Below are 17,120 nucleotides of genomic sequence, written 5' to 3'. Positions count from 1 at the left end.
ATTATTTTAATTTTGTATTATCGTGTAGCTGCATTGTATTATTATTATTAAAGTATAGATTTAATGATGTATGTAAAATTGTACCAACTAACCCAATTATTGGAAACATTCACGCTCTTGTGATGATCCCTTATTATTTTTTCCACACGGATGGATGAGAGAACAAGAAACGCAAAAAAGGCATCATTTCCCACAGCCAGTGATTGCAACAATGTGATGATGTGTGGAGGATGCCAGTGTTCCCTCCACATTTGCATCATTTATTTATTGCTAAAACATGAATGCACTTGTCCAGTTATTCCCGGGTATAACTATATAATTCAATACAAACAGTTGAGGTGGGGAAGGCTGTGAATTAAATCTAAAAATAGCTACCCTGGTGGCGTTCTGTCTTTGCAGAGTATTCCAACACAATATGCATGTTATGCAATGTGCATCCTAAATTAACCTCCGGCAAGACATCAGTGGGGAAAATAAACAACCAGCACCCTCTGCTGGTGAAACTAATCACTGCAGTCGGCCTACAATGTGAGTTTTATGAGTCATTGTTAAAACTTTTGTAGCAATATTGTTAATGTTATTGTTGGACTCCATTTTTGTGCCCAATGATAAGACTCGCAGGCAAAGTCCCTTAATAGGCAAACAAAGTGATTTTATGAACATGAATAACAATTGTTACACAAGTCCTTCATGTTTCCATCATTGCTTTCTTTTTTGGCAAAAAAATGTTTGGTCCAGTAATAAGAAGCACTAACATTTCATCCATGAAGTTATTGTGCAGCAAACTTTTACATTCAGTAGCATTTTAGCCCTCTAAGCTCATGCAGCCTGAAAGTGGGTTTAAAAAAAGGCCTTTTCGATGCTTCTGCACATGCATCAGGAGGCTTTAAGGCGGCAAATTAGCATAATTACTAACACTTCATTGAAAGCCCAATTTTGTGTGGCTTTTTCAATACTGTTGGCGGGTTATCATTATTTTTCTTTTATACTTTAAGCGGGGGGATGAGAGAAAGGGGACAGTAGCAGCAGTTTGCATGTAACATGTTTGAAAAAATATTTGTTGACTCCCACTGTAGTACTACCACGCTCCCAATGAGACAAAATGGGAGTCAGGATTACATTCATGCATTTTATCCCCCCTAACACACACACACACACACACACACACACACACACACACACACACACACACACACACACACACACACACACACACACACACACACACACAGACAAATAGGAGGAGCCTACAAAGAAAGGGGAGAGGGTGGTCTGCATGCCCTGCGAACCCTCCAAGCTGACTTGAAAACACTTGAGACTTGTGACGTTTCCAGAGATGCACCGGTCAGATGAAAGGGTTTCGTGACGTCGCCTGACTCGGGTAAACGTTCCCCTGAAAGACGTGAGGATGCAGTGTGACAAGGTGACACATATCTGGCACAGCAGCTGGCGCACTACTCACTGTAAACGGGTTGACCGACATGGGCCGAGGGACTTTGGGCTGCTCGTCGGAGGCGGGCAAGGCAGCAAAACCTGCAGAAAACAACAAGTCTCAAGTCTTGAAAGTGCATCTCAGCACCTGCCAGATTTTGGCTAATACAATCTGGAAGCAGAGCTTTTTGAGCAATTCTGCACATTTCCATATAAGTGCTGCAATTCAGTCACACTTCAAAATTCTAGCTCAGTCGCCATGGCAATTAGAGTCGGGATTTCTGTTTGCTTTAGAGAAAAGTGCGGGATCGTGAGTCTTCCAACAACAAAACTATGTGCACAGCTAAGCAGTACTAAATAAGGCCTCATATCACAACAATAATAACATTTCAGCGGACACTACAGCATGCAGGGAGAACTTGTTTATTTCTTATTTCTTGTGTATTTCTATTACAAGCGATGAGGAGTGCCCAAAGTGTGGCCCGTGGCCCAAATTTGGCCCAAAGAGTTGTTCAGTTTGACCTGCCAAAGGGTAGCTTCCCAAATTTAATTCATACCGACCTCTTTAGAATAGAATAAAGCAAAACATGGTCCAGAACAAAAATCACTCCATATTCTCTACTGCTCGCTAGTGTTACCATATCTGAGTTATTGTGTAGAAATATGGGGAAATAACTACAAAAGTACACTTCATTCATTAACGGTGTTACAAAAAAGATCAGTTAGAATAATACATAATGTTGGATATAGAGAATGGTAAATGGGTTATACTTGTATAGCGCTTTTCTACTTTTTTTAAGGAACTCAAAGCGCTTTGACACTATTTCCACATTCACGCATTCACACACACAAATTCACACACTGATGGTGGGAGCTGCCATGCACGGCGCTAACCAGGCCCATCAGGAGCAAGGGTGAAGTGTCTTGCTCAAGGACACAACGGACGTGACTAGGATGGTAGAAGGTGGGGATTGAATCAGTAACCCTCAGATTGCTGGCACGGCCACTCTCCCAACTTCGCCACGCCGTCCCCAAGAACATACAAACCCCTTATTTATTGAATCAAAAATACTGAAATTCCACGACATAGTGAATTTGCAAACAGCTAAAATTATACACAAAGCAAACTATAATCTGCTACCCAAGAATATACAACAATTATTCTCAACAAAAGAGGAGAAATATAATCTTAGAGAAAAATGTAATTTAAAATATTTGTAGGCACGTACAACACTTAAGACCTTCAGTATATCTGTATGTGGAATTAAATTATGGAATGGATTAAGCAAAGAAATCAAACAATGTACTAATATGATCCAATTCAAGAAACTCTTCAAACTTAAAGTGTTTACAAAGTACAAAGAAGAACCATGATAAACATTCTGAATTTATCTCATCCATCCATCCGTTCATTTTCAAGATTTTACTCATCTCACCATATGAAATATAACTTACTTCACCAAGTATTATTTATGTATTTATTTATTTTTATTGTGATTACTTATGGAGTATATCATGAATAAATTGAGAACAGGAAGTGAACAAAAGTTTTAGCAACTGCTATGTAAAAGAAAAGGGGTAGGATTAAATAAGCTCTGCTTCTTCCTACTCCTTTTCGAACATGTTGAATAGAGAAACTGGAAATTGTGATGTATCATGTTGTATGCATGCATGTTCCAAATAAACTCAAACTCAACTCAACTCTTTCAAGGCTAACATAGTTGCCTTAGATTCATGTTATTTGTGTTAAGTAAAAAACATTTTTTTATTTACATGTAGACTATTTGTGGCACATTTTCACTTTGGCAGTTGGAGGCAAAAGGTTTGGGCACCCCTGATTTCTAGCATGTGGGAGACTGGTCATAGACAGTACTGTGATTTTTCTGGGTGGTAATGGGCTGATCAGTGGATGACAATGTTCCCTCTAATTTTTCATGTGTGTAGCAAATGCACAAACACCCTGAGCATTCAGTGGAATACAGACGTGCACACTGTGGCCATACCAGCAGCACATTTGTCTCAAACCTGACATAACAATTTAAATGTCTTATTATTATAATCAAGTGACTAGTCAATTTTTTATTTTTTTTTAAATCAGCTATGCACTATAGTATTTTATGCCTGGGTGGGGGTCCTGCTTTGGAAAAATTGTGTACCCCTTTCAGAGATCACATTTAGTCCCCCTTAAAACATTCACATGTTGCATGAGATGAAGTGTTTATTAACTTTCTGTCCGTAAAATAAATATTTTTATTAGCAATTATGTAGTCCTGTAACATAATTTCATGATTAATATCCAAAAAATAACATCCTTAACAAATGACAGTAGAATAAGCACACTGATTGAGGAGTCATAGTAAAACGACCTGAAATTTACACTTTACGTGTAGTGTTGGAGTTGTCCAACTTTTTGTGTGGCCATAAACGCACCAGTGGCTAACTGCCATAGTGTATGTGTTGGTGCAGGTGAGAGAGAGAGCAAGCGGCTGCTGTTGATATAACAGATGACAAAAAGTTTTTAGAGTCCATCCATCCATTTTCTACCACTTGTCCCTTTCGGGGTCGCGGTGCTGGCTGGAGCCTATCTCAGCTGCAATCGGGCGGACAGTGGGGTAAACCTTGGACAAGTCATGCAATAAGAAAATTCCAGTGTGTTTAATGACTTTTAATTGTTATTTTAATCTTCTAAAATAGTTATTTGAGTGTAATAAAAAACATAAGTTTAATGCATCCTAAACTTTTCTATTAAAATTAAGGCAATAATGACATTTGTTTGTGGTCCTTTTTACTTTGAAAAGTAGCAAAAAGTATTGAAATACATTTTGGTACCGGTACCAAAATATTGGCATCAGGACAACCCTACTGCTGATGCGTATTTGTGTAATGATCGGTATGGCCAAAGGCAGGGATAGTCAACTCATGTGTCCTAAGAGCCATACTTTATAAAAGCTGCAAGTTGGGGGTGTAACTTCTCCCTTCATGTCCATCCATTTCATTTTCATTCATATTTACATTTACATTACATTACATTATTTACATTTTACTTCCAAATGGCAGAATACCGACACGGCCCCCTTCCCAACCTGACAGGAACCCTACTGACAAATGGTAGCTTTACTGTGAAGGACAACCATTACCATTGGCTTCCTGGTTGTTGACGGCCTCTGGAGGAAATGAGGCAGGCGGCGGTAAAACTGCACTGGAGTCGCCTGGAAAGATAAATCAAATGGATCCGTCATTTATTCTTGTTTTTTTCAAAACTGACATATTTGAAAATGTGCTGATAAATATTGAAGGCCACATGACAGCACTAATACCTATTAAAGCTTATGATTACACTAATAATGCTATTAATACATATCTTTCATAAACTAATCATAATCTTTCCAATATGATGCTATTGAAATAACTGATTTTATAACCCTGCTAATAATATGTCATGTTTAGACTTAGACAAACGTTAATGATCCACAAGGGAAATTTGTTCCACAGTTGCTCAGTTACAAAGGATGGAAAGGATAATGCACACAAGGGCACAAAAAGAGGGCGAAAACAAAAGGTATAAAGTAGACTAAAAATGTACCAGAGTAGAAATATAAAATATAACATATATGTAATATTTACATATTATATATGTGATATCACACAGACAATATGGAAGAAGAAAAAGAAGAGTACCATATTTTTCAGACCATAGGGCGCACTGAATTATAGGGCGCATCAAAGGGGTCATATTATGATTTTTTTTGTCCTACATTTAAAACACTTCCTTGTGGTTTACATAATATGTAATGTTTTTTGGTGAAAATGTTGCATCGATTATGTTTTACAGACCATATTCAAGTTGCTTTCTGACTGTCTCTTCAGGATGCGTCGTTTTTTGGGCGATATTATTTACGTGCCTCCACTTTGACAGCATCCTCTCCCCATCATCTTTGTTGTCGCGGTAGTTTTTAGTGCTACCATAGCGAGTCCACTGACGGATAGAAGTTAGAACTGTACGCAACTTTACACTTGAAATGGCAACCGCTGAGGATGAAGCCCCACAAGAAGAGAATTGAGAAAATGAAGGAGTTTATTGACTATGGTGGGGAACACAATGGCGGACAGGCGCACATTTTTGGAAGTTATGCAGATCCCAAATACACATTAGCAGGTACCAATAGGTAAGAAAAGTTGGTTTTGTATAACATTGCGAAACAAAATGCCAAATAATACTGCTACCTCACCTCATTTGACACGAGAAGAAAAGATTGGAGACACATCATGTCTTTACATTTGAGGGGTCCACAAATTAGGAAATTAATCTGTGAAAAACAAAGTTGGTCTTATTCGTGCATCGCTAAGTAACGTATGTGATTGACATAACGAGTGCGTGCTGCTGTGGTCGTGACACTAATGAGAAAAAGGATACGTTTGTTTGCAGTTGATTTTTGCAACGAATATAAGTGTCATCTTCAATTCATGTCTGCAGTTGTTTTTATGATGTGAAGTTCATATTTTGTGTCATTATTTAGCTATAGATGTCCCTGTTGTTCAGCAAGGTTTGCTAGCGATACCAAGTTTGAGTATTTGTTCTTGAGCATACGAGAGATTTATTAATCTAGTTCATTAATACTATAAGGGATATTTTCTTGATGCCAATATATATCACCAAAGACGCTATAATGTGGTCATCCGTGTCAAATAAAGCACTTGGATTTCCTGAACAACAACAACTAAGCTTTTAGTTTCTGTTGTGAAAATCGAGAAAAGAAAATACGGTGGATTGGGCCAACTATCACAATATTTATTCCTAGGACTTAACATGACGTTAATGTATTTGCACAACCAGGTCTTAGTAGTTATATTTAAGCATAGCAATCACAACAGAACCAACAATTAATGCGATTGTCATTTCTTAACGTTTAGTTCTGCTCTCAAACACTACTAATATGGCAGAGAATAAACGTGATTGCATCACAGAAAGTTTATCAAACAAATCAAATGTTCAAACAAACATTTTACAAAGTGATCGCTTCAGACGTAATGCTACGCGTTCCATCAATCGGTGCGGTTTCGTAGCTTACCAAAGTGGTACTAAAACATTTTAACAGATTTTTGAGCGCTGTGTATAATGTTCTATATTCTCAACGAAACGTCAAAGTTTTGGTGTTGCTTGCTTACGGTACTTGCTAGCGTCATTTATTGAACAAGCATCAGCCTACAGTCTACACGTATCTCTTATATGTGACTGCCATCTACTGATCACACTTATCATTACACCTTGTGCCAAATAAAATTGCTTTGATGTTGATAAGCGCAACCAGAATTATTACGTACATTAGGCACACCGGGTTATAAGGTGAACTGTTGACTTTTAAGAAAATAAAGGATTTTAAGTGCGCCTTGTAGTCCAAAAAACACCACAGTTGGGCAGACAGTAACTGTACATTCATTGTAGAATAAGTGCTGTACATAAAACAGAAGACACTACTGAAGTAACCACTGAAATAACAAGCATGTACAGCAATGCAAGAAGGACTAACAATATATTGTTGGCTCTAAAATTAAATGAACTTTTCTCGTTCCAACTCCTTTTCAGACATGTAACGCTAATGTTTATGTGAACTTCAATTTAACTTTGTTGTGCACGTTCAAAATTAACCATCACCATAAGATTTTCAGTAATGGCCAAACATTTTGGCAAGGACTTAAATTTTGTGTTTCAGTAACTTCGCTGCTTCTTTTCTTACTTTTGTCATCCCGACCAAAAAGGCTTTTTTTCAGCATAGGACACACCTTAAAAAACTAGTCTTTATTTTTTTTAAAAAACACTAATTCGTTTTTGAATCACAGAATTTACATCAACTCCAAAACTTTTGGCTACGATATTACAGAACTGTTAGGCAGAAAATATTGATAGTTATTTTCTAAGCCTTGAACAATGTGTGGACTGAGTGGTATTTACATTTAAAGTTATCAACCTAACCTGCAAGCTCCTGTGAATACAACATTACAAAGATAATTAAATGACTTTTTTTATTAAGGTATTTGTCAATATTGTTAACCTACTTCTTGTTAATCACAGGAAGTGAACAAACTACTAGTAATGGCTAAGAAGGGGTAGAATTAAATAAGTTCTGCTTCTTCCTACCCCTTTTTGGAGATGTCGAATTATGCAAAATGACACAGTATTCAAATGGGGTTTTATACCATCGCCTGTTGTTGTTCAAGCGGCAGGACATTGAAAGGACAAAGAAAAGGTCTCACCTCCTGGGGGGCTGCTGAAGGGGTTACTGGGGGACAGTGCAGTGGGCTGCTGGGAGACGGTGCCGGAGCTGAATGGGTTGGGGAAATCTAATACACATAAAAGGAGGAGGGAGATCATTGACGGTGCATCAGGCTATTTTACACACTGTATAGGCTTTGATTAGGAGGAACAGCTTACTTGCAAATGTCTGTGAGCTGGACACTGTTTCCACTCCTGGGGAGCTGTTGGAAGAAGAGGTGAAGACATCAAATAAAAAGCATTTAAGAAAGATTGTAATAAGCTCACCTGGCGGGAGTGGAGCTGGAAGACAGCCTGCTGGCAAACAGGCTACTGTACTGCGGAGGGCCGGCAGGGGGCGCTGCAAACAAACATTTCACTTCTTGAAGAGAAAGCTGTAAGCATGAAATGTGACAATCTGGTCTCCTCATCACATGAGCGTTAAAAAAAAAGAAAAAAGAATGCTGATGCATTTCAACCAAATTAATAGAGGTCAAGGGGATGATTTGAAGGCAAAGTGTGTGACGTGGCGCAAGCAACAATGAGCGTAATTCAGCTTTGGCATTTAGAAGAAGGACGTTACGCAACCGAGCCGAGCTGGCTGTGACAATCTGGATCCCAGACCAATCCTTCACAATAAAGCTACCCTTGCTAACCACAGTCAGCTTTGTCCTGGCATGGCCGTGATGTTTATGGGAAGACAAAGCATACCTACCTGTGTCAGAGAAGACGCTGTCCAGGTGGGACACTGCGGCGAATCTGTCCTGGGCATTGGCGGTCTGCAGAGGAACAGGAGGCTGAGCTTGAGTGTGTTTTAACCCTCCAAAGTCCAAGCTGAGAGATTTGGGGAAGGCCCTGAAAGGCCCCGTGGTCCCCGAGGCAGACACTGCTCGACCTGAGTCACAAAGGGAGGCGGACAGACAACTTACTTGCAACACAAAACTATCACACACAGCTGCAAACAGAAGGAACCTAGTACAATTTTATGGGGAAGAACAGCATTACTTAACCACTCTATTCATTTAACTGCAAAGCTGCTTATGCATGGTCCGCAAAAGAAAATAAGCAGTAGGGTCTCATCGTACAAACAGCTGAGACTGTAGGCAACCTTCTGATGTTGGCAGTAGCTGCATTTTAAGTACCGGTATATCTGGTCAACATCCAGCGGCTTTATGATGTTGCTACTCAGCTCTTAGTGTGAAACTTGTAACACACGTGTTTACACTCAACTCACGAGCATTATTAATGCTGACTGAGCAGTTTTCTCCTAATCGCCATTACAACATTGGTTCTGTTGCTGCTGTGTTGCACAGTCCATTGTTAATAATTAACCATGTGGTCAAAAGGAGCTACGTTTTCCTTTCTACTTTCTCATGCATGAGCTGGAGTCCATCCCACTGACTGGTTGCCAGCCAATCACAGCACACATATAAACAGAGGTGGGTAGAGTAGCCAGAAATTGTACTCAAGTAAAAGTACTGTTACTTTAGAGATTTATTACTCAAGTAAAAGTAAGGAGTAGTCACCCAAATATTTACTTGAGTAAAAGTAAAAAGTATGTTGTGAAAAAACTACTCAAGTACTGAGTAACTGATGAGTAACATACACACACACATATATATATATATATATATATATATATATATATATATATATATATATATATACAGTATATAATTTATATGTATTTATTTAGCTGTTTTTGTTTACATGTTAAAGATGTTTTAATGAATATACATGCATGTTTAACACATATAGATTCCTTTCTTTCATGAAGACTAGAATATAAGTTGGTGTATTACCTGATTCTGATGACTTGCATTGATTGTAATCAGACAGTAGTGATGATAACGTCCACGTTTTCAAATGGAGGAGAAGAAAAGTTCCTCCTTTCTGTCTAATACCACATGAAAGTGGTGGGTTTTTGGCATCTTATTTGTACAGCTTCCATATTCGTTTTTATACACTTTACAAGAAATATATTGGCGTCAAACTCCTTAGCTTGCTAGCTTGTTTGCGCTGGCTTTCGGAGACTCTTGTTTTGAAAGCGCAGGCGCGATGGAGCGGCACTTTTATTGTGAAGACAGGAACGTCCTCATGTGCGGTCAGTCTTTAGGCTTTTGACGGGATGTCCGGTTGAAATAAAAAAAGTATCTTTTTTCCTTCACACTTTTGATTGATTGATTGGAACTTTTATTAGTAGATTGCACAGTACAGTACATATTCCGTACAATTGACCACTAAATGGTAACACCCGAATACGTTTTTCAACTTGTTTAAGTCAGGTCATGTGACCACCTGGCTCTGTTTGATTGGTCCAACGTCACCAGTGACTGCATCTGATTGGTGGAACGAAGTGAAACGTCACCAGTAAGTCAGGCACTTTGAAGGTCTGTCTGACAGACCAAAACAAACAAAGCGTGCATTAACAGATCGATAAAAATTAGTAGCGAGTAGCGAGCTGAATGTAGATAAAAGTAGCGGAGTAAAAGTAGCGGAGTAAAAGTAGCGGAGTAAAAGTAGCGTTCCTTCTCTATAAATATACTTAAGTAAAAGTAAAAGTATGTTGCATTAAAACTACTCTTAGAAGTACAATTTATCCCAAAAGTTACTCAAGTAGATGTAACGGAGTAAATGTAGCGCGTTACTACCCACCTCTGCATATAAACATACAACAATTCACACCATTGGACAATTTACAGCACAGGTGTCAAACTCAAGGCCCGGGGGCACAAATGTGACCCGCCACATCATTTTACGTGGCTTGTGAAAGCCTAAAAATAATGTGTGTAAAAAAACTGTTAATCTTTATGACTAAATGTATTTATTCTTTCAACTTCGACAGAAAATTGCATGTACTTCATGCAATTGCATAAGGGGTATCCCGATCCAATGTTCATCAGAGCCAACGATATGCTAAAACTTTTACGATGGAAAGTTTAAGTTTAAATTAATCAAACAAACTTGTGCTAGAAACGAGATAGCAGGCTACTTTTCAAACTTCTTGCGTGTAAACACTAGGGGTGTCAAAAAAATAGATTTTTGAATGAATCACGATTCTTATTTGTAACGATTGTTAATCGTTAAAACAAATAATCATAGATTGTTTAAAAAAAATTTTTTTTAAATTAAATTAAAAAAATATATGTATAAAAAAAAAAAAAAAAAAAAAATATATATATATATATATATATATGTATATATATATATATATATATATATTAAAAAAAATCCCTGCAAAAATATAGAAATTTATCAGAGCTGTTTATTTTATGGCGGGATGTAGTTAATCATAGAACTGGCACCCATCCATCCATCCATTTTCTACAATGTTATTGAAAAAGTAGAGATTTTAAAATGAGAATCGTTTTGAATCAAGAATCAATTCTGAATCGAATCGTTAACCCCAAAAATCAAATCGAATCGAATCGTATGATGCACAAAGATTCACAGCCCTAGTAAACACCATTCCATTACAACATAACAAAGCCAATACGGGAACATGAATGTTTAGGTAGCGGCAGCCATTAGACATAGGGCAGGCTAGCAACAGTCAGGTGATAAATAACACATGATTTGCATATATAAAATGTTATGATATGACCCTGTGTACAAGTAAGAGCTATATTTGCAAACATACCTCAATTTGTGTGTGCCTGTGCTGCACCCTACATATTTATTTTAAGTGCTTCTACGCCAACATGGTGTGAAATATTAGCAGCTCACTGCTGACCACAAGCACCAGCTGCAGCCTCCTAAAAATAACACTCGCTAGCACTGGCTAGTTAACGTGCATGTGCGTGATATATGGAGCAAAGTGTGTGTGTGTGTGTGTGTGTGAGTGAGTGTTGTAGGGGCGGTGGGGTGTCTTACCTAAAGTGAAGTGGTTTTTGAAAGAGCTACTTGCTACAAGGTGAGGAGACAGACAGGATATTAGACCTTTACTCTGAAAGGACAAAGAGACAAGGAGGCAGTCAGGATGCACACCTGAAGGCCGCGGAAGGGCAGGAAAGGAAGGGCCGTGGGTTGGACCCCCCAGTGCTGACGATAGTGAGCCGGGGCGCTGTCTTTCAATACCGCACATGTTGTGGTCTAGAAGAGGGGGACAAGATGCAGAATGAAGCTTCCTATGAGGATGACAGAGCAAATCTGGTACCTTTCAGCGGGGCGTCTCGGAAGCTTTGGGAGCGCGAGGGCCGAGCGGTAAACACGTCAGCGCGGACGTCGGCGGGCGAAATGGCCGGGGCTCGATCCCACGGCGACATCTGGGACTGCAAAGTATAGCGAAAAACAGGACATTAGCGTCACAGCTGGTCACACTTCAAACACGCTCGTCGTTCGGCATCTGACCAGCATCCTGGCAGGCCTGGCGTTTGGGGGCAGGCTATGAGGGGGGTGCTGCCCGGCCAAAGGACCATGAGCGAGGACGGCCTGGACCCCTGGACTCCAAGGACCTCCCTCCATGTCTCGGCAGTTCTTCATTTTGGAAAAATGCCTGGAAGAGAGTGAGAGTGCTCCACTTAGCTGGGGTCAAATTTCAAAAGACTTACCATGCAAGCGCCTCACTGACTAATCACCATTTCTTCTTCTCATATTTGTCCTGCAGATATTCTTTGAACTTCTGCAAGTCCTTCATGTCGGAGCAGCCGTCCGCCTTGGGCTCAAACAAGCACAACCAAGTCCTCCTGCCGACCTGGTGAACAGAAAAAACATAACTGTGCATCATGTTCAACATGTGAGCAGCATACACGAGAATGCTCTACTGTAGATCAACGATTATTCGCGGTGTGGCATTCCCTTCCCCGCACATTCACAGATTTGTTTTCTTGGCTTCAAATTGTACATTTATACTGAACAGGAAATGGTTTGATGGCGCTATCTGCAGAGTGGAGGAAAATTCTGCAGCTATGAATACAACAGAGTTCGCTGTGCAACAATGTCAGTTCACTCAACATTTTCCAACAGGTTGATGTTTTGACAACATGTGATGTTGTGTAACTACTCATTTTATAAGTACAATATCGTCTCTTGCGAGGGTCGCCAAACCGTTGATCGAAATAAACCAGTCAATGTTTGGGACTTTACCGATACAATTAAAAAAATAAAAATAAAATAAAAACCACATTATCAAATAGGGTTGCGCGATATAGACATTATACCATATAAATTTGGCCAACGACAGAGCTTTTAATACTACAGTCCCTAAAAAAAGTCTTGTCACTTTTCCATTTTGTAGAAACAACAGCTTTTAACCTGACTTTTAATTCATCCAAGGCACCCTAATGATTTAATATACTGTATTAAATTTGCTTCACGAAAGAAAGATTCATCATTTAATAAACACAGAAGAGTCAGAATTTGTCAAGGCAAAAGTTGTGTTGTCTACAGAGAGTAATGTGACAATTTTACAAATAATTTACTTCAAATACAATAAAAATTGATTGCATAAGATCAGTGAATCAAGTAGTGGTGCCGTGAGATCCATATTTAATATCATGTATGACTACCATAAGCTGTCTCCAAAGGTGTTTCAGAGAATTTGGCAGTACATCCAACCGGCCTCACAACTGCAGACCATGTAAAACCACACAAGCCCAGGACCTCCACCTCCAGCAGGTGCACCTCCATGATTGTCTGAGACCAGCCACCCGGACAGCTGCTGCAACAATTGGTTTGCAAAACCAAAGAATTTCTGCGCAAACTGTGAGAAACCGTCTCAGGGAAGCTCATCTGCATGCTTGTTGTTCTCATCGGGGTCTTCAGCTGACTGCAGTTTGTCGTCATAACCGACTTGAGTGGGCAAATGCTCACATTCGATGGCGTCTGTCATGTTGGACATAGGCTCTCTTCACGAATGTATGCCGGTTTTCACTGTTCAGGGAAGATGGTGGGGTTGGGGTTATGGTATGGGCAGGCGAATGTTATGGACAATGTACGCAAGTGCATTTTATTGATGACATTTTAAATGCACAGAGATACTGTGACGAGATTCCGAGGCTCATTGTTGTGTCATTCACCCGAGACCATCACTTCATGTTGCAGCATGACAGTGCACGGCCCCATGTTGCAAGGATCTGTACACAACTCCTGAAAGCTGAAAATATCCCAGCTCTTCCATGGCTAGCATACTCACCGGACATCACACCCATTGAGCATGTTTGGGATGCTGTGGAACGGCGTATACGACAGCGTGTATACGATAGGTCCTGCCAATATCCAGCAACTTTGCAAAGCCATTGAAGAGGAGTGGACCAACATTCCACAGGCAATCAACAACTTGATCAACTCTATGTGAGGAGTGGACCAACATTCCACAGGGAATCAACAACTTGATCAACTCTATGCAAAGGAGATGTGTTGCACTGCGTGAGGCAAATGGTGGTCACGCCAGATACTGACCCACCCAGGCCCCCAATAAGACAAAACTGCACATTTCAGAGTACGGTAGCCTTTTATAGTGGGCAGCCTAAGGCACACCAGCAACATGTGTGAGGTGAGATGGATTACCTTGGCAAAGAAGAAATGCTCACTAGCACAGATTTAGACAGATTTGTGAACAATATTTTAGAGGAATAGGTATTTTTTGTATATAGTCAAAGTTTTACATCTTTGAGTTCAACTCATGAAAAATGGGAGCAAAAACCAAAGTGTTGCATTAATATTTTTGTTCAGTATAAAATCAACATGGGGAGGTTGCCTACAGCCACAACTGCTAATGTCAATGTCAAAGACCCTGGTGGTTATTTGCTTTTATGGACTAATGAGATTCTACCGAGATGTTAATTGGAGCATTTATGTTAGTCCTTTTATTTTAGGCATCATGCGTGCACACACACTTGGTCAGGCAATCAAATAAAAAGCCCTCCAACTAAAAGCTTTTATGCAACACACCAGCCATTATCCTGAGAGGATGAAGGCTTGTTTTGTTTCGGATGGCGGAATGCGAGTGTCAAACTAAACTCGTGAGTTCTGTGAGTGTCACTCACCTCGTTGCCATGGTTTTGAAGGAATTCCACTTCCTGCTGGGAGAACGTCGTCATGGAGATGGACTTGACTCTGTGCGGAGGGTTGAGGCCTCTCCTGGGATGGATGGTGTCAGAGAAAAACACATGTGTTGTGGTCATTGCAGGTCAGGTGGGCGTGGAAACATCTCACGAGTGTGTTAAGTGTGTGACGCCCTCATCCATGCTGAACACTGGTGTTGGACATGTGCAGGATTGGGCAATAACAACTACAGAGTGGTCCAAGGCGCCTTCCTGTGAAGTGCTGGGATTGACCATGCAAACACACACCCACACACACCCACCCACCCACACACGCACGCACGCACACACACACACACACACACACACACACACACTGGAGAGGAGCCTGGTGGAAAGAGAGGAAGAAACAAACCTGCTGCAAATAACTCTTTAAAAGGCTGTGGGGAGATAGAGAGTGTCAATGAGCACATTGCACAGTCAGCAAGATGAGATGGTCCACATGAAGGTGTCATGGTGGTGCATGGTGCAGAGTCTCAGGGCCTGACAGCCTGACTCCACTTTGCTCCACTACGCTGCAAATAACAACAAGAAGAACACTCACAGCATTCCGGAGCATGACGTGCACACGAAGCTGCCCACGGTCACGTCCGTGTAAGTCACCCCGGGCTGGTTGCACTCGAAGCAGTGTTTGTTTACTCCGGACTGGGCCAGCTCGCGGACCTTACGGGCGCAGATCTCCTGGTTGTCCCTGTGCTTGCGGTTCGACATGGTGGATGTTGTGCGTGGACCTTTCCGTGTCCGGGCTCTCCTCCTCCTGCGCCTCCCACACGGGCCACTTCACGGCGGCATTGTGGAGGACGCTGCTCCGCTGCTTCGCCCCTGTTGTGACAGGCTGCACAGAGGAGGCAAGGTAGACGGAAGCAGCGACACACATACCGGAAACACACTCTTCAAAATAAAACCTTACAAACTGCAACGTATCATGATAACTTACTGTTAGCAATTTGACACGCGGTACTTATGCATTTGTTTCGTATAACAGTAAACAGAGTTGTAGCAAAAACAAAACACAAAACCTTCATACATTTAAGTCTACATCAGGCGATTACGGTTTCAAATGTCTGAAAAGGAGTCGGAAGAAACAGTCTATTCAATTCATCTTCATGTCAATTACTTATCGTTTATTTCCTTCCTGTTTTAACACAACACAAGCATTTAAACAAATGCCAACAGTAAAAGCGGAACACATGTGTAATAGTAAGAAAACTGTTCTTTATTCAATTTAATATTCCACAAAAGTTTTGAGTGTTGGGCATGCATAGAAATGTTTTAAATGTCATTTTTATGTAAGTTCAAATTTGTCATCTCTTTTTGACAAAAATGTTGTACATTATTGGGGGTTTGTTGCCTTTAGCTGTCTAAAAATAACATAATTTAACACACACTGGAAATATTTACCAGGATTACACATAATTTAATTGTATTTTTTACAGTAAAATGACAACAAATACGATACCCTTAAATTGCACTGCAACTATATAACTGTTATTTCCCAGTAAAAAAAAAGAAATCCTGTAGTCCTCCTCCGTAATAAAACACATTCAAACTTGCGTTACGTTGCACACCCTTGTACAGAAGATATGCTGGTAAAACGAAAGAGTAAATAACAATAAAATCACAATTGTGAAGTCCTTGTGTCGTAATTGTATGGTAATTAACTGTAAAATCCAAGGTCTGCAGTTACAGTGAATGGCTGTACATATATTTCACAATAAACTATTAATTACTGTAAATGTTACTGTGAAAGTAATGCAATTTTTAGCAAATAATTTGCTGTAAATTCACAAAACATTTTTTTACAGTGCAGAAGCAACGTAGTGGCCAGTTTTGATCAGCAGAGAGCGCTATAACTCCTACATAAGAAACTGGATCAAATTGAGGATAATGGCCAGCGCATCATTGCCTATCATAGAAGCACCCAGACACCCTGCAAACACGCTCCTAGGGGCAGTATACTCAAAAACAACAAACAAGCTGCTTTTCATTGTGTTGACATGAACAACAATTACCATGACTCATCATGTGACTCAACAGGGTTCCGCATTTCTGACGTCATCAGAGCAGCGTTCAACCTGTGAAAGTGTTGTTTCTTTTTGTTCTCTTTGCACAGCAAGTTGTGTTTGTGCTATGTCGCATGTAAGGGGAAAAACAGGTTGCTAGACAAGAAAACACACCCAGTGTGTGTGTGTGTATCTGTGTGTGTGTGTGTGTTGCAATGAAACTTACTCATTCAAGTTGAATAGACAAACGACGAGCGCACTACACAACGATCTTTGATTCGGGATATTTTAGAAGATAAACGTTGTTCTTTACAACATTCCGTTTAAGTCAGTGAACGCAACCCCGGAAGAGACACGTAGAGGCTCCACAGTGTCTCTCCTGGAACCTCAATC

General features: G+C 40.1%; 1 protein-coding gene across 3 annotated transcripts; it reads right to left on the bottom strand.

The window, feature by feature from the left end:
* Positions 1-200: 200 nt before the first annotated feature.
* agfg2 (ArfGAP with FG repeats 2) lies at positions 201-17,108 on the bottom strand. 3 transcript variants are annotated; one of them, XM_061959317.2, is made up of 15 exons: positions 16,954-17,108; positions 15,269-15,559; positions 14,668-14,761; positions 12,259-12,374; positions 12,032-12,176; positions 11,838-11,952; positions 11,669-11,773; positions 11,555-11,587; positions 8,397-8,576; positions 7,970-8,042; positions 7,862-7,905; positions 7,684-7,770; positions 4,569-4,640; positions 1,463-1,533; positions 201-1,393 (listed from the first exon to the last, which is right to left on the bottom strand). In XM_061959317.2, the coding sequence occupies exons 2-15, from the start codon at positions 15,433-15,435 to the stop codon at positions 1,346-1,348; spliced, it is 1,350 nt and encodes a 449-aa protein (XP_061815301.1). In that variant the 5' UTR covers positions 15,436-15,559; positions 16,954-17,108; the 3' UTR covers positions 201-1,345. The 3 variants fall into 3 exon arrangements, with proteins under 3 accessions (XP_061815301.1, XP_061815303.1, XP_061815302.1); XM_061959319.2 differs by lacking the exon at positions 16,954-17,108 and adding an exon at positions 15,080-15,104 and having other exon boundaries at positions 15,269-15,392; XM_061959318.2 differs by lacking the exon at positions 11,555-11,587.
* Between the last annotated feature and the right edge of the window lie 12 nt (positions 17,109-17,120).

This window comes from Nerophis lumbriciformis, linkage group LG05 (assembly GCF_033978685.3).
Source record: "Nerophis lumbriciformis linkage group LG05, RoL_Nlum_v2.1, whole genome shotgun sequence".
NCBI classification, from domain to species: domain Eukaryota; kingdom Metazoa; phylum Chordata; class Actinopteri; order Syngnathiformes; family Syngnathidae; genus Nerophis; species Nerophis lumbriciformis.
This window is presented reverse-complemented; position numbering and strand designations above follow the sequence as displayed.